The sequence below is a fragment of the Petaurus breviceps genome, unplaced genomic scaffold (genome assembly GCF_028583685.1).
Source record: "Petaurus breviceps papuanus isolate PSGF00001 unplaced genomic scaffold, PetGlider_PUasm1.0 582, whole genome shotgun sequence".
Taxonomy (NCBI): domain Eukaryota; kingdom Metazoa; phylum Chordata; class Mammalia; order Diprotodontia; family Petauridae; genus Petaurus; species Petaurus breviceps.
In genome coordinates this window covers 9,681,357-9,709,151 of record NW_027186390.1, presented here as the reverse complement: position 1 = coordinate 9,709,151, position 27,795 = coordinate 9,681,357, and the positions used below count along the sequence as shown (strand labels likewise).

At 35.0% G+C, this 27,795-nt stretch overlaps 1 protein-coding gene across 4 annotated transcripts in view; it reads left to right on the top strand.

Moving 5' to 3' along the window:
- The window catches only part of PRP4K (pre-mRNA processing factor kinase PRP4K), a 51,401-nt gene that overhangs the window by 17,377 nt on the left and 6,229 nt on the right, over positions 1–27,795 (top strand). For 3 of the 4 annotated variants that reach the window (XR_011171427.1, XR_011171426.1, XM_069103562.1), the window contains exons 3-14: positions 7,152–7,328; positions 8,647–8,802; positions 11,940–12,021; positions 13,639–13,849; positions 14,842–14,915; positions 16,391–16,481; positions 17,189–17,336; positions 18,556–18,693; positions 20,617–20,770; positions 24,128–24,242; positions 24,898–25,049; positions 26,867–26,953. Coding sequence is in view for 1 of the 4 variants with exons in the window: in XM_069103562.1 (XP_068959663.1) it covers positions 7,152–7,328; positions 8,647–8,802; positions 11,940–12,021; positions 13,639–13,849; positions 14,842–14,915; positions 16,391–16,481; positions 17,189–17,336; positions 18,556–18,693; positions 20,617–20,770; positions 24,128–24,242; positions 24,898–25,049; positions 26,867–26,953 (1,585 nt within the window). In the remaining 3 variants the exon portion in view is untranslated. Of the gene's footprint in view, positions 1–7,151; positions 7,329–8,646; positions 8,803–11,939; positions 12,022–13,638; positions 13,850–14,841; positions 14,916–16,390; positions 16,482–17,188; positions 17,337–18,555; positions 18,694–20,616; positions 20,771–24,127; positions 24,243–24,337; positions 24,500–24,897; positions 25,050–26,866; positions 26,954–27,795 lie in introns of those variants that run through there. The other variant, XR_011171428.1, reaches the window with a different exon arrangement.

The window sequence follows — 27,795 nt, the reverse complement described above, 5'->3', positions numbered from 1 at the left end:
GCCTGGTACATAGTAGGCCCTTGATGAATGTTAGTTGATAGGAATTTTGCTATGAAAGGAGGAAGATAGTTGAGGTTGTTTTATTTTGGGGGTTTTATGTTTGTTTTTTTTTTAAGAATGGGGGAAAAACTAGACCTGTAGTAGAAAAACTAGTGGATGAGGAGAAATTAAAGAAGAGAAATAGAATGATTAGGGGAGCAAGTCACCACAGGAAACTGAGGGGATGGATTTAGGAGAATGAGGAGTGGGGTCAGCCTTGGTAAGGAGTTGTTTATTCAGTTATATCATACCATTCTTCATAACCCCATGGACTGACCATATATGCCTCTAGCTATCCTCCACTTATCTCTTGCTGCCTATCCAAGTTTGTGTTCATTGTTTCCGTTATAGTATCTATCTATCTTTTTCCTTTTGCTTTCAGTTTTCCCCAGGTCTTTTCCAATGAGTCCTGTTTTCTCATTATGTGGTCAAAAATATTTAAGCTTCAGGTTTAGTATTTGACCTTCCAGTAATAGCCTGAATTAATTTTTTTATTTTTTATTTATTATTAATTTTTATTGATTTGGCCTCCTTGCTATCCAAGGGACTCTTAAAAGTCTTCTCTGGCATCATAATTTGATAGCATTGATTCTGTGGTGCTCAGCTTTCCTTATAGTCCACCTCCTACAGCCATACATTGCTACTGCAAAAACCATAGCTTTGACAATATGGACCTTTGTCAGCAAGTGATGTCTCTACTCTTAGTGTACTGTCTAGATATGCCATAACTTTCCTTCCAAGGAGCAAGTGTCTTTGAATTTTATGGCTGCAGTCACTGCCTGCAGTGATCTTTGAGCCCGAGAATATAAAATCTGATACTACTTCCATTTGTTCTATTTGCCAGGAAATGATGCAACCAGTTGCTAAGATCTTAGTTTTTTGATATTAAGCTTCAAACCACCTTTTATACTTCCTTCTTTCATCTTCATCAAGAGATCCACCTTTTGGGGCGGCTAGGTGGGTACGGTGAATAGAGCAGTGACCCTGAAGTCAGGGGGACCTGAGTTCAAATCCGGCCTCAGACACTTAACACAAAAACTAGCTGTGTGACCTTGGGCAAGTCACTTAACCCCAATTGCCCACCAAAAAAAATTTCTTAAGGCTTTCAAACTTTATCTGGGGCAGCTAGGTGGTGCACTGAGTAAAGAACTGGCTAAAGTCAGTTGCGGCCTTAGACACTTAACACCCACACAAAAAAACTAGCCTTGTAACCTTGGGCAAGTTACTTAACCCCAATTGCCCTCCAAAAAGCAAGAAAAAAAAGAGAGAGAAAGAGATCCAATTCTTAATCAAGGACTAACAAAGGAGTAGGGAATGGGAGATAATGAAGGGTTTTGAATTATCAAATAGGAAAAGAGAGAATGGCCTCTTCTAACTAAAAGGAGGTGAGGGCCTCTGCTGAGTATGAAGAGATATGGAATGTATGGAAAGAATGCTTGAAAGAATTGTTATGAAGAGGATAATAAGGTGCTGTTTGTTTTTCATTTGTATCCAATTCTGTGATCCCATTTGGGGTTTTCTTAGCGCAGATACTGGAGTGGTTTGCCATTTCCATCTCCAGATTGCTTTACAGATGAGGAAACTGAGGCAAACAGAGTTAAGTGACTTGCTCTGGGTCACACAGCTAGTTAATGTTTTGAGGCTAGATTTGAACTCAGGAAGATGAGTCTTCTTGACTCCAGGCCTGGCACTCTATCCACTGAGCTGCTTAGCTGCCCTTGATAATAAGGTGGAGGGGAAGAATAAAAGGATTTTTGTGCAGCATGGAGAGCCCATGAAATTAGATAGCATAAATTGAGATTAGCTGCATAAATTCTTAGTGAATATATTGATCCTGGTATATTACTTACAGCAGTGTTCAGTAGCACATGAATGGGAACAAAGAAGGTGGTGGGGGTTATCTAAGATTGGAATTTGAAAAGCTGTAACTGGCAATAGAACAAGGAAACAAGGCATTCAAGGACAACTGATAATATACAGTTGATCTGGCCAACAATAGGATCAAGACTATTAAGTCAGTGAAGGGAGACCGGAACAGGAGAACCAAGAATCATAGAGAGATTCTAGGAGTCACTGAAAAGATAAAGAATTCAAGACAGTTCTCTTTAAAGTGATTAAAATTGTAAAAGTTTATTTGGTCAGGTGAAATGCTGTTCCTTTCTCCTATGAAATTATGAGTAAAACATTCCTCTTTTATAGCTTGGTCTTCTGAAGCTTAACTTTGTAGTTTATTATGTCTTACCTCCTCCTTTGCAGCCATTTACAGCTTTAACTAGTCAACTAGCTCACCATAACTGGTTTTGTAAAATGCAGGAATAAAACATTTGTAATCTATTCTCAAAAGGGTTTTCAAATATTAGTTTCATTGAGGACCTTCCACCTTTTCCCACTGCCCCATTCCTTTATGTTCAGTAAACTCCTGTAGATCGTCAATTTCACCTCTAGGATCAAAAATAAAATCTTTTTTGACATTTAGAGCTCTCCAGCCTGGCACCCTCCTTACCTCTTCAGTCTTCTTGCATTTTTTTTCCCCTTTAGGTATACTCTGTGATCCAGTGACACTAGCTTCCTTGCTCTTGCTCCTAGCACAAGACAATTCTATCTCCAGAGTCTGGAGATTTCACTGGCTACTTCTCATGACTGGAATACTTCCATGCCTTCAAGTACCTGCTAAAATCCCATCTTCTCTAGGAAGCCTTTCTTTATCACTGTTAATGTTTGTGCCTTTCCTCTTGTCATCTCCAGTTTTTGTTTTACATAGGGTTGGTTTTTTGTTTTGTTTTTGCATGCTCTCTCATTAGAATGTGAGCTCCTTGAGGGTAGGGACTATCTTTTACCTTTTTTTTATATCCAGCTATTAGCACAGTAGCTGACATATAGTAGTTATTTAATTATTAAGACTGATTTTTTAAGTATTGTCTTCATGTTTCCTGAAGGCCCAGGTTTTAAAGTGTCTCCAACAGAGCTGGGGTGTCAGGCAGCACCAAGAGTGCAGTTAGCACCTACCTGCTTAAGCTCTGAGTTTAGATAGGGACTCCTACCTAAGTAAGGATAAGCTCCACTTAAAGGTGAGGCTGTGTTCTAAATCTTGTATTTGTTATTTTTAAAAAAGTTATATTGGAGGGGTTAGTATTCATCTCATTGCAGACTTATCAGCTAAAACTGGGAATGTTTTTGAAACTTGCCACCCTTTTTTTCCCCCATTTAAAAAGAAAATGTGTATAATTGATGCCATTTGTCTTTACATCAATCATTTCTCGCTCTTCCAGATTGAATACTCCCTTTGTGTCAAAGAAAAACAGTTTTAAACAAAAACATTTTAAACAGTAACCGCATTTGACAATATATATAATATTTGTCCTGGTAGTCCCTTGTCTTTAGCACAAGGGCAAAGATACGTTTCATTACCTGTTCTATGGGAATGACCTTTTCTTGTACTTTTCATTTACTTATAGTCATTCCGTATATTATATTCTCCTATTTATTTCATTCTACATCATTTTATACAAATATTTCTCTGAATTTTTCATATGTACCATTTCTTTCTGAAGAATAATAGTCCATTTCATTTATATAGCATACATTTTTAGGCATTCCTTAATCAGTACACACCCACTTTGTTCTATGATTATTTTGGTATACAGAGATCTTTTTAACTTCATTTATATTTGTGATCATTGTGTATATCATTCTCTTAGTTCTGTTTATTTTACTCTCCATTAGTCTATACCAATTTTCTCATGTTTCTCTGAATTCTTAATATTTGTTTCTTATAGCATAATATTCTTTTCCATCAGTGCACCATATTTTGTTTAGCCATTCTTCCCAGTCAGTAGGTATTTACTTTGTTTACATTTCTTTGCTACCGCAAAAAGTACTTTTGTGAATGTTGGTATATAAGGGACCTTCCTTTCTGTCTTTGACTTCTTTGGTGTGGCCTACAGTTTACAATTCTTTTGAGAACTGATCATTTCCTTTGGCCAATTATATATCAGGGAATAGGTCTTGGTCCTTTTTGTTTTGGAGATTTGAACGTTGATATTTGGTGCAAAAAATTTTTCATTCTGCAGTTTCTCTTGTAATTTTACCTTCCTTGATCTTATTTATGCAAAAGCTTTTAAAATTTTACAGTTATCTTTTCTCTTGTGATCTTTTCCATTCTTTGTTAGGAGTTCTCTACTTTGCTGTAGTTGTATAAGGTGCCTAGTCTTGTTGTCTTTGAAATTTTATGTTGTGACCTTTTGTGTTCATGTTGAATATCCACATTGATCATACTGTGTTAACAGTATAAGATATTGGACTACACCTAATTTCTGCTAAATTGCTATCTAATTTTTTCTGCCAGTTATTGTCAGAATGGGAATAGTTACCTCAATAATTTGTGTTTCGAGCTAAATCAGATTTTAGGTTATTGCTTTTTTGCGGCTTTATAATTTTCTCATTATTTCCTTTGAGATTCTAGATCTTTTATTTGTAGTCAAGTGCTCAGAAGTGTCCCTTTGAGGTGGGAAATTGGGAAAGTATCTTTACAACCTATGTCTCTGACAAAGGACTCATTTCTAAAATATACAGAGAATTGAGTCAAATTTAATTGGTAAATGGTCAAAGAATATGAACAGGCAGTTTTCAGAGAAAGAAATTAAAGATATCTATAAGCACATGAAGAAATGTTCAAATTCACTATTGATTAGAGAAATGCAAATCAAAACAACTCTGAAGTACCACATTTCACCAGTCAGATTGGCTAAGATGACAAAACAGGAAAATGATAAATGCTGGAGAGGATGTAGGCAAATTGGAACACTAATGCATTGCTGGTGGAGTTGTGAACTGATCCAGCCTTTCTGGAGAGCAATCTGGAATTATGCCCAAAGGGCTATAAATACTCTCATACCCTTTGATCCAGCAATACCACTCCTAGGGTTATATCCCAAAGAGATCATAGAAGTGGGAGAAAGACCCATATGTACAAAAAATGTTTATAGCAGCTCTTTTTGTGGTGGCAAAGAATTGGAAATTAAGGGGGTGCCCATCAATTGGGGAATGGCTGAACAAGTTGTGATATATGCATGTTATGGAATACTATTGTGCTATAAGAAATGAGGTCTTCATATTTACCTGGAGAGACTTATACAAACTGATGCTGAGTGAGAAGAGTAGAACCAGGAGAAATTTGTACACAATCACAGACATAACGTATGTGTGATGACCAACTTTGATATACTGGACTCCTTTCAGCAATGCAGTGATATAAGTCAATCCCAAAAGACTCATGATGGAGAGAAATATGTACATTCAGAGAAAGAACTAGAAATAACTGAGTTTATATCCAGGTGGAAGCAAAATACCTGATCTTTTTCCTTTTCTTATTTGGTTTTATGTCCTCCTTACCATTTTTCATTCCATCTGATACAATCCATCTTTGTAACCTGACTAATGTATAATGTGAAAGTATTTACAGATCCTATACTTGACTATATGCCGCCATGGGGGGGGAGGAGGGGAGGGAGGGGGACAAAATGTGAAACTCAAGGAATTGTGGAATTGAATCTTGTAAACTAAAAGGAAACAAACAAATTAATTTAAAAGAAAAATAAAAGTTAAAAAAAAACCTAATTAAAAAAAAAAGAAGTGTCCCTTTGGTATATGAATACAGTATAGCTATAAAACAATTTATAAAACCAATTCCTTTTTACTGTGCTAGTATGGCCCAAGTCTGATCAGTCAGTCTCTAATCAGTTAAGTCTCCCTGAATTTCTATAAAGTGTTTTTTTTGTTGTTGTTTTATTTTATGTAAATTTTGCATCTTTGTTGGAAGGTTTTTTCCTAGATATTTCATGTTTGATAACTTTTTTTTAAGTGGAATTTCTCTTATTCCTAGGTTTTATTAGTACTATACAGAAATGCTGGTGGTTTTTACAGATCCTGTTTTTCATTCAGCTACCTTAAGTTACTTATAATATATTCTTTAAATTATTTTAATTTGTTTATTTGCTGATTTTCTAAGTATACCATCATGTCATTTGCAAATAAAGGATATTTATGTCTTTTTGTTGTTGCTTATACTCTTAATTTTGTTATCTTGTTGCTATAGCTAGCATTCCAGGAACTATGTCAAATAATAGTGGGGGGAGGGTGCTTCCTTGCTTTATTAATGTTTGTACTTGTACTTGGAAAGTCTCTAGTGTTTCTCCATTGCAAACAGTGGTGCTAGCTCTTAGTTATAAATATATTCCTTTCATCATATTAAATAAGGGCTCTTCCTGCCTGTGTATTTTAGCACTTTAAATATTAGTCAATACTGATTATTTTCCTACTATTGAATCATCTGTGAATCCCTGGTATGAATCCATCTTGATTATGGTGAATTATTTTCTGTTTTCTTTTTATTTTCTGAATTATGGTTGTGATCTTGTGAGAATTTTATTTAAAATCCTAGTTGATTTGAATACGTTCTTTAAAGTTTTATTAATGGTACACATTATTACTAGTAAGAAGCATAAAAATCAACACCAGAAATGATAGATCTTGGCTTTAAATAATAAATTGATTCACAAGCATTTATTTAGTAAGCACTTACTATGTGCCAAGCCACTATGCTAAACTCTGGAGATACCACAGATGCAGATACTTGTAAACAAAAAAAGGAGGAGAGAATCTGGTTCTTACTTAGGAATTGCTTTTTAAAATTTTCAGTCTTGCTTATCAAGTCAGAACCAACAAATCTAATATAAAGTAACCTTTTAAAAATAAATCTTACAAAATATTTGTTTAGCAGAGCAGGGTTGAGTTGTCTGTGCTTCTTTAAGGGAACCATAACATTAAAGAGAGAGAGAGAGACAGTGTGTGTGTGTGTGTGTGTGTGTGTGTGTGTGTGTGTGTGCGCGTGTGCGCAAGCGCGCACGTGCTTGCATGTGAAAATACCCTATATGGAAGCTTGAGGCACTTTTTCAATATTCCTTTTATATCATTAGGCAAATATGTGTGTTGGTGGGGAGGTATTGTGGGCTTTCTTTAATGCTTAGAAATTTTTTTTTTGGTCTTTTCCCAGTATTTAGAGAACAGGAGTTTAATTTCTTTTTCTGCTAACTTTTCTTTTTTGACCTTTCAAGAACACGTCCTAGAGATGATATCCTCAGCAGACGTGAGCGATCAAAAGATGTCAGTCCTATTAGCAGATGGTCTCCAACTAGAAGAAGATCAAGTAGGTCTCCTATCCGTAGGAGATCTCGTTCACCACTCAGGCGAAGCAGAACTCCAAGGAGGAGAAGCAGGTCTCCACGGAGAAGGTAAAAATTCATTTTAGAATAATTTCTTTCTCTGGTAATGGTAGCATGCTAGCCATATGTTATAGGAATGAATAAATTTTTACTTAGTATAGTCTTTGTGGAAAGTTTCCTATTGAAAGATTGTAACAGTTATTGTCATTCTTTTCACAAGTATTCCTTGTTTTGTGTTAATTTAAAAATTCTCTCAGTATTTAGGCATGATAGCACAAATCTAATCACAGCTACTAGGTAGGCTGAGGATGATCGATCTCTTGAGCTTGGGAGTACTGAGCTGCAGTGGCTGTGCAGATTGGGTGTGCATGAAGTTTGGTATTAATATAGGCAGCTAGGTTACCCTGTGGATAGAATGCTACATCTGGAGTCTGGAAAATCTCAGTCCAAATTTGGTTTCATAGGACTTATTAACTGTGTGACCATGGGCAAGTCACTTAACCTCCCCCTCCCTCATTTTTTTCTTCTGCAAAATAGGAATAATACTAGCACCTACCTCCCAAGGTTGTTGTGAGGATAAAAATGGAAATTTGTAAAGTACTTTATAAATGTTGTCGATTAATATGGTAAGCTCCCAGGGGCAGGGAAACAGCAGGTTGTCTAAAAAGGGTCAAAGCTCCTGTACCCATCATTAATGGAATTAGATTCAGCAATAGCTCCTGAACTTTTGTGGGCAAGATAGGGAGATCTAGTCTTGAAAAAATTAAATTAATCCATCACTTAGTTATGTAGTAAAACTTGACTGATTAAAAACTTTAAATAGGCAGTGTTTTCCCCTTCACTATATTTTAGGGGTTTATTCAGAAATGAAAACTTGTAAGATATGTTATTGAGTCAGTCATTCTTTATACTCACTGTCTTGAGGCGGAGTTTCTGTCTCATCCTCATCAAATCATTTTACCTCTTTAAGTCTTAGTTTCCTCATCTTTCAGAGGGGACTAATAGCCTTGCTTGCAATACTGAGGTTCAAATGAGATATATACACGCGCGCACACACATAAAGAGCCTTATGAACTTTTAAAGCAGCATTTAAGTATTAGTTCTTAATATCACTGGCATTTATAATACTGTAGTCATGATGTTTAGAATGAAAATCTTATGATTTTGCAATATCTTTAGATGTTAAAGAGTCAATGATGAATTAACCAGTATTTGTTAAGTAGATATACTGTTAATACAATTTAGGTATAATTAGAAGAATGTTGGGCACAAAGAATTTACTGTCGAGACACTTAAAAAACTAGAGAACAGATCATAATGTACATTGTACTCATTTTCAAAGAAATAAATTGCCTGTATTTTCTTTAATTATTTTTTTCCTCAACAGAGACAGAGGTAGGCGGAGTAGATCTCGACTTCGACGGAGGTCTCGATCTCGGGGTGGTCGTAGGCGCAGAAGCAGAAGCAAAGTAAAGGAAGATAAATTTAAAGGAAGTCTTTCTGAAGGAATGAAAGTTGAACAGGAATCATCATCTGATGATAAGTAAGGATAGAACTCTATTGGAATTGTTTTTTTTTATCATAGTTTAAAGGAAATACTATTTTAAAAATGTCTTAGCAATCATTTTTGCTAGGTGAACATTTGTCATGACCATGTTCTATGAAGTTTTTTTTTTTTTCAATTTCAGAATCAGCCTTTTAAACAATCTAATAAGTATTGTCTTTTTTATTTCCCTCTGCTAATATCAGTGTGATAGTGGGGGTGGACTTGTTGGCTTTAATTAAATTTTGTTTTTGTTTTTTTTTCTTAGTTAACAAAAAAAAAAAGTTTTCATCTACTTCCCTCTTCCACTCCTACCCTCCATTGTGAAGAAAAGCAAAATCTTTGTAACATACATTGTAGAGCAAAATTCCAGTATTGGTCATGTCCCAATAGACATCTCATTCTGCAGCCTGAGTCCTCTGTCAGGGTGGTGAGTAGCATTCTTCACCTCAGAGGACTGAAGGTTGGTCATTGGATTGATTAGAATTCTTAAATCTTCCCATGTTTGTCCTTTTAAAACATTGTTATTATATAAGTTCTCCTGGTTCTTCACATTTGACTTTATATTAGTTCATACAAATCTTCCCTGGTTTATGTGAAAATATGATTATTTTTTGTGGCATAGTTGTATTCTATTGCATTCATATACCATAATTTGTTCAGCTAGTTCCCAATTGATGGTCACCCACTTATTTCTTGTTCTTTGCTGCTGCTGCTGCAAATATATGTATGCACATATGTATTCTTCTTAGTGGTGTCACTGGATCAATAGGTATGTACAGTTTAGTAACTTTAGTTCCAAATTGCTTTCTAGAATGGCTGGATGAGTTCACATCTCCAACAGCAGTACATTAATATGCCTGTTTTCCCACAGGTGCTCCAGCATTTGTCATTTTTTCTTCCCCTTCACCCCCCAATTTGTCAGTGTGGTGGGTGTGAGGTGGAACCTCTTTGCTTTACTTTGCATTTCTTTAATTATTACTTCTATGGGCATTTTTTAATAGAGGCATTCTGATATAATTACTAGAGAAAAGGCTCAGAGTCAATACAACCTATAAATTGCGGGCCACATTCATTAACTTTTAAGTGCTTAGAGCAAGAAACTAGCCTATAAATAGAGTGTAAGCAGGTTAGTATGTTCCTTCTGTTCTTTTAAATATTAGGGACACTTTTCTTTAGCATTCATCTAGCTATCATTACTCCTTACGAAAACAGTTTATTTAAATTTGACATGCTAGATCAAGGGGCACGTATTCTGTCCCTTATATGAATAGCAAAGTAATGATGTAGTTCCTAAAGTCATTCTTGCTGTATAAAGGTGCTAAACCTTTTTTTTAAACACTTTTCTTCTGACTTTCATCTTCTATTTAATCTATAGGGAAAGATTTAAATGATCATGCACAAAGGTGGGAAATACATGAGGTCTTTCTCTTTTGTTTTTAAGTAAAGTGTGTCAGATCAGATGAACATGTAGAAAAACTGTTCTTTGATACAGCTTGCTAACTAGAAAAGTGGCTAACAGTAAAACCAATTATTAACAAGTGAAGTTAATACTATTATGTTAAAATTATTCAAACCAAGATGTTTGCATATTTGTCATGGAACTTTTCAAATGAGCAAAATAATATAAGCTGTAAATTACAGTGTTTTATCTAAGAATCATTTCCTAAAATGTTTATAGGATTATAGACTTTAGAACTGGAAGATCACCTAGTCCTGACTTTTACAGGTGAATAAAGTGAGGCCCAGAGAAGTTAAATGACTTTCCCTTAGGTCTTCCAGGTAGTAATTTACAGAACAAGAATTTGAACCCAGGCCTTTTTACTTTCACTCTGTTGTTTCTGTAGTATTAGCCTATCTGTGTATTTAATTGAACATATATATAAAGCCAGGAATAAAGAATAATAGTTTCTATGTAGGGAATAGGAGAGTGAGAAACCTTTAGAACTTCATTCCAGGACACTAGAATAGGAAAGGAGACAGAGATTCAAAGATGGAAGTCTAAAGGGGTTCCTCTTTACTTCTCCCTTAAGTCTAAAGCAAATTTAAAAAGACATCTACCCCTTTTCCCTTGGGGCTCATCTGGGGTTCTATAGTCATCCCAAATCAAAAGGCCACTGAAGCAGTCTAGCCACAAAAATCCTACAAAACAGATACCTAAGAATAGGAACTTTTTTCATCTCTCTTCGTTTTGTAATTATCTTATTTTGGTGATACGAAAATGCAAACTACTTGTCATGAGCTTCCTCTTCTGTACTTTTCGTCTCATCCCCATGTCATGCCCCAGTCATTCATCCTTTGCTTCCTTTGAGGAAGTGTTGGCCTTCCATTTCCATGATATCTCCTAAGATCTTCCACTCTTTCTACTCATATTCTCTACCCTAGTCTAGGCCCTCATTGTCTTTCTCTCTCTCTCTCTTAGCTTCCTGAGTGGCCTACTTGTTCTAGTTTCTCTCCTTACAGTCCGTCATTCACAAGTCTTAAGACATAGACCTGACCATGTCACTACTTTGCTAAGAAATATTTTGTGGCTTCTTCCCTATAGGAAAAAATATAAACTCCTCATCATTGGCATTTAAAACCTTTCACAATCTGTCTCCAGCTGATCTTTCCAGACTTATTTTTCACTCTATACCAAAGCTAGACTGGCACACTTGCATATATTTTCCTCTCCCATCTGTGCAAAGCCAGGGCCCCTTGGTTCTTTCCCATGTACTCCTTTCCTAACTTCCATCTCTTAGAATATTTGGTTTCTTTTAAAGCTCAGCTAGGATGCCAACTTGGGGGAAATTTCTCCAAATTGTGGTATATTCACTTATTTGTGTCTGTGTTATATATCTCTTCTTTTTATATCTTTTTTCCCACCCCCAAAGAAATATAATGCTTTGTTCCAAGTTTTTCCAAGATTTGTGAAGACCACACTTCAAAAATAGTTAATAAGTCACAAAACTGGGCGGCTAGGTGGCGAAGTGAGTAGAGTGTCAGCCCCGGAGTCAGGAGGACCCGAGTTTGGTTCTGGCCTCAGACACTTAACACGCACACGAAAATACTAGCCGTGTAACCCTGGGCAAGTTATTTAACCCCAACTGCCCTGCAAAAAAAAAAAGTCACAAAATTATAAAATTTATTTTTTTTAGCCTAGAAGACTTTGATGTTGAAGAAGAAGATGAAGAAGCCCTAATAGAACAGAGAAGAATCCAAAGGCAGGCAATTGTTCAGGTATGTGCTTATGAATAAAATGGTATATATAAAAAAGCCCAGGTAATTTCAGAAATTCAAATAAATCAACATTTTTAAAGTACATGGTATCTTTTAAGGATAAGCCTCTACATATTTGAAACCATTACTTCCCTAAGAAACTGAAAATCTTTACTCTGACAAAGCTTTAATCTAGTAGCAGTGTACAAGCAGGGCTGCGGGTGGAGAAACTGACATTTTAAAATGTTAGTTTTAATTTTTCATTAGGTCCTTCTATAATGTTGGGATTTTTTTCCTTCAGATTTATACAATTCTAATCTAAGCCATTTTCACTCCAATGAGTTACTTAAAGAGCTGATTCTCCCCAGTAAATCACATAAGCTGGAGGTATTCAGTTGTATTTTAAATTGCCCCCCAAAAGTCTCATGGAATGTTAGTTACTCAAAACTGGTGATTTAACAATGTCTGCCTACTGCAGTGAGAAAGTTACGAAAGGTTTGAAGTTTAGTTACATTAAAAAGAATTTTTAAAAAGTGGTCTTACAACCGTTGCTTTCTCAAAGTGGAATATCTCAAGAGCTTTTAGGACTTTGGTACAAATATAGGCCACACTTAATCTAGCATTATACAAAGGCTGAGTACAGCCAGAGGTAGAGAACAAAATAACGAAATTGGTAGAAGTTTTCATGATAACAATTAATAAAACTTATTTGAATTGAAAATGAAAACTGAACAAGTTTTAAAAGCCACATTTAAATACTGTTATTAGTATGCAATTGTTCTTCCTTTCTGAGAGCCAATCTTTTAGAATATAGACTATAATCAGACCAGTATAATTCCTTATATTACTGAGAAAATTGTGTATGTCTCTGTATTTCACAGTTATACTGTTACCTGCAAGGGTTTGGTGCCTTCGTTAGATTTTGCCAAGTACTATATTGAAATAAATTCCTTGTCATAGGTAGTATGAAATAGTAGTCCCCAAAAGAATGCTATGACTTCTAGAGAATCTCTGTTGATGCTGGCTTCTGGAGTGCCCTTTATAAAATGTGGAAATGCCTTTTTTTGAGGCCTGCTGGTATGTAGTGTCTAGCAGACATGACAAGAGGGCATGTGGATGAAGGGTGAACTTCTTAAAAAGATTTACACTAAAGTAAAAAGTAGAATTGAAAGAGGAAAGATCAGAGTAGTAATGGCAATTCAACTACCGCAGGGTCCACCCACACCTGACCCAGGCTAGGATCAGGCTGTTGATTTAAAGTGGGGGTGGAGGTGGGGATAGTGCTGGGAATTTGTGGTAGAAGAATTAGAGGGACGCATTGGCAAGGGAAGAAAGATTGATAGCACAATACATACAACCAGGAGTTTGGTATGTGTCTGTATAGAGCAGGAACTACAATCATGGGAGAAACTTTTTACTAGCATAATACCTGGTACAGTGTTTGTGATAACTGGTATCTTCTTTTGTCTTTTTTAGCCATAGTCATAGCTCTACATACAATAGAAGGGACCTTTCTAGCTTCATGTATGACTTACTAGTTTAACTAATTTTTTAGGTTTGAAGTTGTAAGAAGGCTTATCTATGTTCAATAGCAAGCATGCATTTTACTGAAAATAACACATTGAATTCCTATTGCAGAAGTATAAATACCTTGCTGAAGATAGCAATATGTCTATGCCTTCTGAGCCAAGCAGCCCTCAGAGTAGTACTCGAACACGTTCACCCTCCCCTGATGACATTTTAGAACGAGTTGCTGCTGATGTTAAAGAGTATGAAAGGGAAAATGTTGATACATTTGAGGCTTCTGTAAAAGCCAAACATAATCTTATGACAGTTGAACAAAATAATGGTAAGTAAATGAAGTGGTATTTTTTTATTCTATAGTTGAACATAGATACCATAATTTAAGTCATGAGAAAAGATTCATTATAGCACTAATGGGTGTGCAAAAAACAAAAGGTTTTGACCTTTCTTACTCAACTAAATGTTAAATTGCATTACTGTGGACATTTTTTTTTTTTTAAAGAAGAATGTTATTGATAGCTTTTTGTTTTGTTTATATTCACCTTCATTTCACCCTCTATGTGAGCCCTCTCTTACAATAAAGATTTAAAAAAAGAGAAACAGAAGTTAACCAGAACTCACCAACACATCAACCAAATCTGACAGTATGTGTTCCACACACATAGGTCCCTCACCTCTGCAGAGAGAGCAAGGTGCATTTTCTCATTCCTTCTCTGGGGCCAAACTTGATCATTATAACCACACAGTATTCAATTTCATTTGTTCATTTCATTTACATTGTTTTTGTGTGTGTGTATAAAAAAATAAATACACTTTGCTCCCACAAAAAGTACTGCTATGGATATTTTGGTATATATGGGACTGTCTTTTTGTCTTTGACCTCCTTAGGGCATTTATCTAGCAGTGGAATCTCTGGGTCAAAGGGTATGAACATTTTAGTCACTTCTTATTCAATGTAATTTTAAGAAAGAAACTTTTGTTCCATTAAAAATGTTGCTTAGTATCTAGCATATTTGCTATTTTAAACAAGAAAATAATGAAAGTAGAGAACTTTCAAGGGAAATCATTAGGGGAAACGTGGATTATGAACACAATGGGCCTCCATTCATTAGGGGTTTGTAAAATACATTTATAAAACACTTAAAGATTATATATCAAGTATTTAAAAGGATCTCATAACTGCTTATAGTAGAAATCCTTTATTAGATAGGATATATTTTGTATTGCCTTTAGGACAATTACTATTGAATTGTTCTGTGTTTTCTTTTTATTATCTGTTTATGATAGTCCAAATGATTGATATGAATTTCCATTAAGGTTCAACTCAGAAGAAGCTATTGGCTCCTGACATGTTCACCGAGTCAGATGATATGTTTGCTGCATATTTTGATGTAGGTAATCTTAGAATTAATTTCTTAACCAGCTTGTATAGTTGATATATAGACTACTGAATATTGATTGATAAGACTGCAAGAAAAATTTGTGGTAGATTTATCAACAAATGAAAATTAATAGTGTAATAATATTAAAAAGCACAAATCTGGGATCTAAAACTGTAGGTTTGTAAACCAGCGTGGTCAACATTTGGCTTGGACCTCTGTTTTAAAAACTGTTCAGTTTTTGCCTCTGATACTTAAAGGACAGGTCAATTTAAAGAAACACTTAAATGTTTAACTGTATTACGAAACCAGGAACTGTAAGGTAAGAGTGCCTTACAAAAGTATCTGGTGGCAAGTAAAAATAAATAGGAAAAATACCAGGGTTTTGGAAACAAAAAATGGAAAGGCATAAGATGTCCTAATTTGTTCAGGGACCCCAAACAATAAAAAGCTGAAATAATTTGTCACTTTAAAAAAATTTTTGAAAGTGATACCTACATATAATTAAAGTAGGTTGAATAAAGGTTAAATGATACAGGTAACAAATGCCCCTCACCTATCATTAATTTAGATGGTTGTTGCTGGGTGACTGTGGATGAAGAGTAAAAACTTGTCATCTTCATTTTTCTTTTTCCCTAAGGCAGATATTATCAGTGTGACTCATAACACATGTGAAAGGGAATTTTTGGAACAAAGGGTATATATGATGTGACAACTTACAAAGTACTTTCCATACATTAATCTCATTTAATTTTCACAATTTCTCTTTGAGGCATTTTGAGGTTAAATGACATACTTTCCCATGATCACAAGTGGCATGGCTAGGATTTGAACCTGGTCTTGAAACACCAAAATACAGTGTACTTTCCATTCTACCACAGTGCTTCCCGAGAAATATTTTACTCTGAAGTACGAAATTTGAAATCAATAGAGAATATCTTTCATATCAAATTTTATTTACATTACCAAGCAGTATTTTATCCAGTACAATGCCTGGCACATAGTAGGCATTTAATAACTACTGATTGATTTTTTTTCCCCTATTCCTTTATTTGAAAAGTCTTAATAGTGTAGAGAAGCTAATTAGGTAACTTAAGTTTGCTTTTAGTTTTAATACACCTGCCATGTATGTCTATCAAGAATTATATTGGTGACATAGTATAAGTTATTTGTATAGTCCTCTTCACTGTCATCATCTGTTAATTGCTTTTGAAGATATTTTAAATTGTCCCATAGATTGTAGTGTTTTGCTAGGGGAGATTTTTCCTGTTAAATATCTACAGTCTTAGTTCATTGTTCATACCTACCACAAATGCCAAGTTAATTTTAGAATTGCTTTGAAAACTGTCAACAAATCAAAATCCATCTTATTTCATAGCTTTCTGAATGAAAATGCTAAAATGGTTTCATTTGGAAGACTTAAATGATTCCTTTTCTTTACTTATTCAGAAATGAGTTAGACAGCTCATTATTGCCTGTTCTTTCAGAGTGCTCGTCTTCGGGCTGCTGGCATTGGAAAAGATTTCAAAGAGAATCCCAATCTCAGGGATAATTGGACTGATGCAGAAGGCTATTATCGTAAGTGTATATTTCTTACTTTAAAGTTGTATGTAAGGTTTTTGCCACTTTTGAAAACAGGTGTGCTGTTATATGCTGAAAGCATACAACAAAACTTTTTTTTTCAAGTCTATGAAAACAATACCACAGTTCCATCACTTAAAAAGTGTGTTATATCCAGCAGCTGCTTGAACTCAAACTATGTATTCAATTAAGCTATTCAGAGGTGTGTCACAAATTGAAATGAATTCAAACACTTAATATGAAATTTAAAATCCATCCAAAGATATTTTCAACTATAAGCTCTAACTCCAGATGGAAAGGGTACGTCCACATGCTCATCTTGATCTGAAATTAAGAAATGCAATGTGCACGTAACTTGGATGCCAGTCATGCAGTGTTTGCCATGCAAGACTACCCTTGTAACCACTTCAGTGATTACATTTCTTCATTACTTACAGTATTCAGAATCATCAACAGTTGTTAAAACATTTTTATGGAACGGACTGACATGGGCATGCAACATCTAACCTCATTTATGAGCGTGTGACTAGTGGCAGCATAGTCTTGGTTCTTATTGTTCCTCATAAAACCTAGTACTTAGCAGATTGAACCCAATTTATAAGTGACAGAACCGTGTTTTCTTCTGCTTTATACAAAGTGTTATGTTTTATTTGTTTATGAGTATTCTGTTATGATCAGTTCTGTTTTAACAATTTGTCTTTCAGGTGTTAATATAGGTGAAGTCCTTGATAAACGTTACAATGTGTATGGCTACACTGGCCAAGGCGTCTTCAGTAATGTAGTCAGAGCCAGAGATATGGCAAGAGCAAACCAGGAAGTGGCAGTGAAAATCATCAGGAACAATGAGCTCATGTAAGCTATTTTATAAATTTACATTATGACATGTAACAGTAAAAATACTCATGATGGAAACTGCTTGTCCTCCATTTAATCAGTTGATTCAGATGCTGCTAAATTTATAGGATTTGGTTGTACGGTTAATTGAACCCACTTTCCTTTTCTGGCTCGAGAAATTGGTTCATTTTATTTATTAAGAAACTGCTGTATGCATGGCACTTTGTGTTGTGCAAGATACATATAGACATAGTTTGTGATTTCAAAGCTTAGTCTGGTAAACTAAAGCAGAAAAAATGTACAAATAATGGTAATAGAAAATGTTTATCTCACTGAATTCTAGGGTTGGACCTGATACTTTAGTACATAATGACTACTTTTAAGTTTTGTCTATGTTTTGCCTGTTTTGCTATTCCTAAGAATCAGTAGTGTTGAGAAAAGGCATTGATTGATTGAAACTAAGATTTTATCTGTTAGTCATTAAAGTTTAATAATGGTCAAGTTTGGAGGATTCATTGTATTTTTTTTAACATGTAACCTTTCCACCAATACTGCAAATGATTGAATTAGCTGCTCTTTTAATATATTACCTGCAAATAACAAGCTGAGCTATTAACAGATAGTACAAACAACAGTTCAAAGAAAATAAACAGCAGTGAAAAGAAAGACAACTGGTAGCAGGAAAGACACGAGGTAAGGGAAACATAGGTAACTTGATAGAAAATTATAATTCATTGAGATAGAAAAGAGGCAGAACTAATTTCTTAACCTAATATTTTGAGTGGACATTTTAGGTGAACTTTTCCTAAGAACAAAATATTAGTGTTTCTACGTATAATAATATAATGCTTATAAAAATAGCAGTGTTAGGTGAATTATGAGTACTCATTGATATTAAGAAGCTTATATTCAGTGACAGATCAGAGCTGAGTAGGATAGTTATAAGAGTGGTTCTAATTGTTATTATGGAAGAAGTTTGATTTCAAAAAAATGGCAGAAATAAATTTTTTCTCTTCTAACAAGTTATTTTGTGCCTTTTTATCTTCTAATCCAACTTCCAAAAAAAATTACAGAGTGAATAATGCATTCTGTTTTTCCTATAAAGTCTGATACCCTTAGTAATTTCTTTAAATACATAAAAATAACATCTGTAAGACATAACACAGTCGAAACAGGACAGTTTTTTTGTTCAATAAATATGTTCTGCTAAACATGTTATTTCATATTTTGTTTTTAGGCAAAAAACAGGTTTAAAAGAACTGGAATTTTTGAAAAAACTTAATGATGCTGATCCTGATGACAAATTTCATTGTTTACGGCTCTTCCGACACTTTTACCACAAACAACATCTCTGCCTTGTATTTGAGCCTCTAAGGTAAAATGTCAAAATATGTAAATTAAATAGAAATTTATATGTTTGTTAGTATCTTTTATTGGGCTTTTTGCTTTGTTTTTAGCATACTGAACCACAGTAGTGAAATTTTCTTAATCCAAGCAGTTTACATTTATGGTCAACTCTTAATTTTCCTTAATTAAGAGCTCACAGTCTGGTTAGGTGATCCCTTGAAACCTAAATATTTAGCTAACTTCTAGAAAGTATTTAAACCAGAAAGAACAAGTGCTAGGAATAGGATAGGAAAATGTTTTCTTCTGAATCAGTTCTTTAAAATGTGATTTTGTTATTCTGAAGTTGATTTACTTTTTCAAAGGATCTGTGATTTAACTGGTGGGGATACCTCCACTTTCTCTGCTTGTTAGTAGATGATCTTTACATAGGATGTCTCAAAAAGCATTAGCTTAAAACTTTAGTAAGAATTCTAGGATACCCTAAATGGTCATGTTCACTAGAGGTGAAATTGAAAACAAATGTCACTTGCCTCTAGTCATACAGCAGAGCCAAGTAATTAATTACTTCCTGGTTTAGTGGCATTTCCATTGCACTGTCACCTTTTTAAAAAAGGGGGGGGGATTAATTCCCCTGATTACACTCATTTAAGTGGTTTCAGTCTATTGTAGAGTATATGACTGTATAACCTTCTCTTGACTATCACCATCACCTACTACTTTACTCACTGCTCAAACCCTAGGTTTCTGCCCTGCCCTGTCTCCCTATCTCCTGGGTGTAAAGACCTTTGTTAAACCTTAGAGCTGCAGAAAAGGGGCCAGTCTTCACCTTTCATACTATACTGCCCATTCTCATTTTACATTCCCAATCATTTGCCTACTTTTCCCATCTTGTCATTGCTCTGGTTTGTTATCCTCTTGCCTCCCCAAAGTGGTTCTTTACCCAGACCTTTGTTCTTTAAACCCTCCTTTGAAAGTCTCTTCTGTTAAAACATTAGTTTTCACTCTGTTCATATGCCCGCCATATATATTTGAGTAGAGCCCTACTCTTTCTGCTTAAGCTTCAGTCTATATCACCACTAATTTTTGCCTACCTCCACCTAGATGTCAGATCAAATGCAGGTCATCTTCTAAACCTGCTTCTCCTCCCAGAGTTACTCCTGCTTTTTGTCAGCTCTACCATCTTCTCAATTGCTTAGGCTTGGAATTCTTCCCTCATCCTCCTTCCCTTTCTTGTGTTGTCAGTTACCAAGCATTTGTTAGTCCTTCACAACTCTCACATGACTCTCTTCTCTGCTTAGCCCTACCTTGTGGAGGGTGAACACTGCCTGCTTGTGCTGTTAGCAGCAATCCAGTGGGTATGTCTGACTTCCCTCTCCCCCTCCAGTCCATTCTCACAAGCTACTAACATCATCTGTCTTTTGCCCAGGTCTGACCTTGCCACTCCCCTGAGGAAATCCTTTCAGCAGCTATTACTTATAAAATGTAAACACTTTCCTCAGTCAGACTTGAGTCCATTTTTCCAGTGTTATTTCTGTGTTCTGGCCAAAATGGTTCCTCCATTTTAGCCTGCCCTCTTATGCCTTAGTATATTTATATAGGCAGTGTCCTGTACCTGAAATGATTTTTTAAAAAACCTTTGTGATGTTGGGTAATACTTTTCACTATAGGAAAGGACTTGGTAAACATGTGAGAGGAGGCCAATGCATATTTTTCAGAATGGACAAAATCTAAATTTTTGTAAACAAATGGTTTGGTTATCCCCAAAAGTCAAGCTTTTAAAAAAATTGGGCTAGTCACTCAATTCTTCCTGATGTAGAATGGAATTCACTGATTAGAAGCATTTTCTTTTTAATCCAGTATTGCCATTGTAATTTTGAAAATGTTCACTTTTAATTTTATATTCACATCACATTTTTATAACCTGCTTCTTCTTCCCTTTTGTTATAAAAAGTATGAATTTACGAGAGGTATTGAAAAAGTATGGAAAAGATGTTGGTCTCCATATTAAGGCTGTAAGATCCTATAGTCAGCAGTTGTTCTTGGCATTGAAACTTCTTAAAAGGTGCAACATCCTACACGCTGATATCAAGCCAGACAATATCCTGGTAAGTGAAATAACTTATTTTCCAATACAACTTACTCTTGGAAGTATAATTCTTTATTGTATTGAGCAAAATACAGACTGTGCCTCTAAAGTAATCCCTTTTTGAAAGAAAAAAGTATAAATACTAAAAAGTAATACTGATAATCTGAATTTGGGTTTTAAAGAACATGACAATGTTGTTCCTTTTCTTTTTTTTTCCCCTGTGTTTGTGAATTTAAAGTAGCACTTAGGCTTCATCTTGGCATGGGGGTGATCACCTGGAAGTTTTTACTGGGGAAGCTTCATTACAGATCCAGTGGCTATCGTCATAGCTAAATGCAGAGAGGCTCATCACTAAAAGCCATGATGGCTTTCTGCAGATGTGTAAAGGGGGGTTGTGAATAGAAGGGAGTAGTCATAAGTATCTGGAATTAGCCACAGACCCCAAGCATATATAACAATAGCTACTATTTAAATAGTGCCCGCTGTGTGCCAGGCACTGCGCTGAGTCCTTTAGAAAATTCTCATATGATTCTCACAGCAACTCTGGGAAATAGGATATTCTCTCCCTTTTACAATTCAGAAAACTGAGACAAACAGCAAATTGGTGATTTGGCCAGAGTCACTGCTAGTAAGTTTCTGAAGATGGGTTTAAATTCAGATCTTCTTGACCCCAGGCTCAGTATCCTACCCAGTACACCATCTAACTACCTCTACTAAGGCTGTTTGTGTATGTCTGACTTTCCAAATTACATTTTGTAACTTTTAAGTTAATAGATAATCCTCATCTGATATGATTCATAGGTAGAATAACATCAAAATCCTTATCCATGAACTCTGTCCCACATCATAGTTGCTCTGTGTTATTACTTAATTCAGAATAACCTGATGAGTAAGGGGAACCTAGAAACCATTTTTTGTTATGTTAGATAGAAAGTTAGTGTTTCCCAGGAGTATTCCTTAGCACCTCCACTGTTGCTGGTAAACTTATTTTTTTTAATTAAACATTGCATTTGAAAGGGATCAGTTCCTTTGGACCTCTGAGCAAATCATCTATATTATCTAGGCTTTAGTTACCTCACCTATAAAGTGAGAGGTTTAGACTATATGACCTCTTACAACTCTTATAGCTATATATATATAGAGAGAGAGAGAGTATATATATATATAGTATATATACTCTGTTAGCCTGTAAAGATTTATCTTACTGATTTTCTCTTTCTTTAATTTCAGTATCAGTATTGATTTAGTAGCCTTACATTACTACTTGCCCTACAGATTGATTTCTCAAAGAATCCTGTTCCTGGAGGGCCTGGGGTAGTAGCTTCTTAATTTCTAGTGCTGTGGGGACAATTCCCACAGTTTGAAGAGGTCTTCCCTACTTTGTTTAAAAGTCTGCCATTGTATCCTCAGTATGAATTCTGTGTCCTACATCTTTGTCTTTAAGTTTGTACTGAACTATATACCATTCCATTTTCATGATCCCTAAGTGAAGCACTATTTTAAAGCATTGTTTTGTGATCAGATTTGATTGTGATAAAAAAGCTGGTAGACACCTTAATATTTATTTAGCATTGAAATCAAGGGGCGGCTAGGTGGCGCAGTGAGTAAAGCGTCGGCCCTGGAGTCAGGAGGACCCGAGTTCGGTTCTGGCCTCAAACACTTAACACTCACACAAAAAAACTAGCTGTGTAACCTTGGGCAAGTTACTTAACCCCAACTGCCCTCCAAAAAGGCAAAAAAAAAAAAGAATTGAAATCAAAAGACATTGCTTATATATTTACTTAGGACAAAATAACTAAATATAATTCCATACAAATATTATTAAGTATCAGTTTAATAAAGGAAAAGCATCTTTGTTAAGTATTAAGATACTTGGGAAAATGTATAGTTGAGGACAAGATTTCTTTTTTTCTACAAAATCTTTTTACTCTTATGAATATTAACAATGAAAAGTGAAATAAAGTGCTGCATTACTAGGCAATTTTTTCAATAAAGAGATTTGCCTTGTCAACTTCAGTTCAGTTTCCAGAAAATTCTTTGTGATCATCTGTTTGGGTAGATCAGCATGAGTCCTTTCAAGCTTTCATATGGACCTCATTTGGGGTGGTCCCCTTTATTTATTTTTCCCTTTATTACTTCCAAGAAGGAAATTAGGCCTTAAGAGAATGAGGATTATAATAAGGCAGTGAGTTCAGCAAAAGGTTTCTCATTTTGGGAAATGAGTAATATATACAGAAAGGGAAGCTGTGGTATGTACCTTGAGACTTTAATGGTATCAAATGCCATGTTGTACTTTCTAATATACACATCATTTTCATTTATTTCAAGAAGTCTTAGTGATTCTAAGCAATTGACTGATGACAGAGTGATTTGAAAATTCTCTTTAGAAATTTATTTTAAGCCACTTACATTGTCACATTATAATATCGCCTACAAGTCAAATAAAATTGATGCTCAAAAATACCCGTTGACTTTCCAGTTTCAGAAAGGTTATTTATACTTTGCCAGTAATCAAATTGGTAGTCTCTTAAGTGAGTTTACTCTGGCATCATTTCTTGAACTGCTGGTTCAATTTGCTGGTGAATAATTGGGCTTTATATTGTATGTCTTTGGGGTGGGGAAAGTAGCCTGAATTTAAGTCCCAACTCAGAATTTGTGTGTGTCTTTTTTAAAGGGGGGAAGGGACTCTGGAATGTGAGTTGTCTTCACTTGTTAATGCTGATCATGCTTCTGACTCATGAATGGCAGCAGTCATGGGAGCAACTTCCAGCCTTTCTCAGCAGATGTCACTGTTTACTGTGTATGTTGAAATATTTGAAAAGGGAAGAAAACAAATGACTAATATAAAATTCATATTTATATTTTTAAGTGTTTGCTATTTTCTTGACTGATATATGGGGGGGAGGATGTTTCTTCAAATTTATTCCATCTTTTCCCAAGTGATTTCTATAAATTTGAATATTCCTGCACCTTTGGATGAAGAATACACTTTGACATGGTGTAATGATTCTGCCTTTACTTTCATTGGAATTACATCAGTAATTAATTTCTTATCCATTTAATATATAGCAACTGCTAATTCAGGGAAAATTTAAAGATATTAGTCTCTGGTTTTCTTCTTTCTTGTATTTTACAGTATTTAGAAAAATGGAATTAAGTAACTTTGCCCAGCATATCATCACTGAAAAAAACTCTCTTACTAAAATGTAATCAAGTGATAAATGTTTTGTTTCTTTTTAGATTATTCTATAGCAGCAAATACAAAACTTAGTTTAAAATGAAGTTCTGTGAATGTGTCAGTTTAACTTCCCACTGCTCATATGTCTTGTTTTGGTTATCCATGGATCTAGCAACCTTTCTTAATGATGTTTTGCAGGTTAACGAATCAAAAACTATTCTAAAGCTTTGTGATTTTGGATCAGCTTCACATGTCGCAGATAATGATATTACACCCTATCTCGTCAGTAGATTTTATCGGGCTCCTGAAATTAGTAAGTTTCTCCAAATGTCCTTTTGCTCTGGGGCCATCACATGCTGTGGAAACAGCATATTTAATTTCTAAGTACTGTTTTCCATCGTACTTCAGCAGCTGCTCGAGCTCATTCATGAGGAAGGGAACCGTAGCAAGTTCAACCTCCTCAGTTGGAATGATGGTAGTTGTGACAGGAGTCTTGATCATGTCGGGCAAGAGTAGCAAAACAATTGTGGAAAATCCTCGACTTTAGAAGACTGCTCTTGATTATTCAAGGTCTGATTATCAAATTTGTGGATTATCTGGGACCTTTGCTTTTTCTCCTCCCTCCTGTTGGCCTATATTCTGACTTTACTGTTCATTAGCACCTCTGCCAGAGGTGGGAATGGAAAAGGAGGTGAAAACATATTTTTGCTGGGTTTTGTTTTGTTTTTGGTTTCTGTTTTTGTTTTTGTTTTTTTAGGTTCTCTGTTAAAAAGATTTGGTGGGAGAGAAGTTCAATCAAATTATTAAAATGAGTTTTGGGAGTTATGTCTTATTTCCCAGGCTAACCTCAACCCCTGATTAATATGAATGATTGAGTTGTATTTCATTATAATTATTATTGCTATTATTGTAACCATTACCTCATTGATTTTTAAGCTTAATTTTATTAAAATATCTTTCTGTTTCAGTTATAGGAAAAAGCTATGATTATGGTATAGATATGTGGTCTGTAGGCTGCACATTATATGAACTTTATACTGGAAAAATATTATTTCCTGGTAAAACCAATAATCATATGTTGAAACTTGCTATGGACCTCAAAGGAAAAATGCCAAATAAGGTAAGAAGTTATCAGATGTAGTCTTTTCTTTACCCCTACTTCCTTAAATGATCCTCAGTAACAACTTTAGCTTGCTCAGGGGAGAAAGATCTATGGTAGCTATAAGCAAAATTTAGATTGGACAAGAGACTAAATCATATTTCTTTTCTGCTACTCCCTTTCCCCTCCTCCCTTTTACCTTTGTTATCTTTAAGTAGTAATTTTAGTCTAATAGGAGAATGAACAAGAATGAGACAGAGGGATATTAATGCCAGAATAGCCACATACGGTCAACAGTTTATTTTTATTTATCCCCACACCTTTACTTTCTGTCCATCTGTTTTTGTTTTGTTGGTTTTTTTTTTTCCCCTTTTGGAGGGCAATTGGGGTTAAGTAACTTGCCCAAGGTTGTACAGCTAGTTTTTTGGTGTGGATGTTAAGTGTCTGAGGCTAGAACCAAACTCAGGTCCTCCTGACTTCAGGGCTGGTGCTTTACTCACTGCGCCGCCTAGCCACCCCTATCTATCTGTTTTTTAATTGGTATATATATATCCCCTTCTCTGGATTTCAGCTGAAAAAAAAGAATTGGCAAAGCCGATGATAAACTGGGATCACATGTTGTAAGAAGTGAAAGGACTTCCACCCAGGATTTGGAATGATTTGCACACTGGGGAGAGGGGGAGAAAGGGTAGCAACAATTGTATTTGGAGCTGAATATGGTTTCTTCTAATGGTGAAATACTTCAAAATTTGTTTCCTGTTTGTCTCTTCCTTTCTTTTAAATTGTCATTTGGTGATTTGTATTTATACAACAATGGGAATGTAAAAAGGGAGGCTTTAAAGAAGGAATTGGTGGATATGTCTAGAAAGAACATAATGAATTTATTTAAGAGATGGGAATCATTTAGTTTTAAAAGATTTGGTTAAGGAGGAATGAGCACACAGTGCTGAGGGCAGATTTTGCCTTGATAGAAGGAAAAGCTTCAAAACTGGAATTGGCTGACTTGGGAGGTAATGGTTCACCAAGACCATGAAAGCTACTTAGTTCTCCGTGGTATTATAGCAGGGAGCCCTCCTATTCATGTGTTAGGTGGAAGCTAGTTAGATGATATACATTTTCTTCTAGTTCTAAGGTTCTGTAAATAAGGGTGAAATTGATTATGAAAATAACTTGACTCAAAAAGATTTTAAAATGTAAAATGGCTTTCTCCTTCCTACATCCTCTGAGCTATAACTAGTTCTATGAGACAATCCTTATTTTTCTGTTCTAGCAGGAATTGCTTGAAATAAATGGGCCTCTGAATGGACCTTATATTTTTAATCCTGAAAGTATACTGTCTTAGTGCTTGTTGCAGTGAGACTTGGCATATATCATGTGAGCTGTTCGAGAATAATTTAGAAAGATTCAAAGCTATATATGAAGATATTAAAGAATATTTTCTTTAAACAATTGGATGATAACAGAAATAGGAACCAACTTGATCTGGGAAATTAAGAAAATATGCATCAAGTTAATGGAATGTTTTGTGTCCATTTGGTTTAGATATAGAGTTTATAATTAGTTTTTTGAAAGTAATATTATATATCTTAGAACTAGAGATTAGAATTTAGAACCTTAGAGATTATCCAATCCAAGGCTTCTTGAACTTTTCCACTTGCAACCCCTTCAGTGCATCTTAAACTGTTGGCCAGTTTAAGAAGCACTGATAATCCAACCCTGCTTCTTTTACAGATGAGTGAGTAAGTTCAGAAATAAAAGTAATGGCAGTCAATGACTTGTAAAAGGTTAAAGTAGTAAGTCTTTATCTCATAATAGTCCAAATGTAATTTTTTTTCCAGATGATAAGAAAAGGTGTGTTCAAAGATCAACACTTTGATCAAAATCTCAACTTCATGTACATAGAAGTAGATAAAGTAACAGAAAGGGTAAGTATTTTAAATGTACTATGCTAAGCAGTAATCGTTTCTAAATATCGTTACTTGTATGTGAAACTGAATGTCAGGAATTATGACTAAAAGTAATTGAAAAAATTCCATTTCTGCCACATATGAGTTATATTTGGAGTTGACTTGATTCCACAAGAATCATATCACACACACACACACACCCATAGTAAACACTAGGGAGCTGTCGCTGGCTTTCTAGAATAATTTTCTTTTTAACCATAGGCTATATATTCAACCTTTCTTACATATCTGATATAATTGGTGACATTTATCTAGTACTTTAAGATTTACAGAGTACTTGACACACATTATTTGTTATACAACAAACAGCCATATTTTGAAAATGATGTCCATGTATTGTCCTCATTTTAGAGATGAGAAAGTTGAGACTCAGAGAGTTTTAAGTGATTTGCTCATGATCATTTAGCTAGTGTCATAGGTGTACTCTTAAGTCAGTTCGAAACTAAGAATGAGGACTTTTAGATCGGCTATCCCAGCATAACTAGTTTTTGAAAGCATAATTGAACAAGTAATATTTACTGGTTTCTTTGTTAGTGAACATTATAGAATATTCTTTTAATGTTCTAATATTTGAAATACTAATTGAATAAACATTGTCATGAGTGACAGTAGAATCAGGTGATTAGGCTTACATGTAAAGGTGAATGACATGGTAACTGCCCTGAAGCACCATATACCGTGTTTCCCCGAAAATAATCCCTCCCCTTACTGTGTAAGATTCCTCTAAAATAAGCCCTATTGAGATTGCTACTGTAGTGAAGGTGATCCCCTGCGGTACACGCTACATTACGGTACCCTCT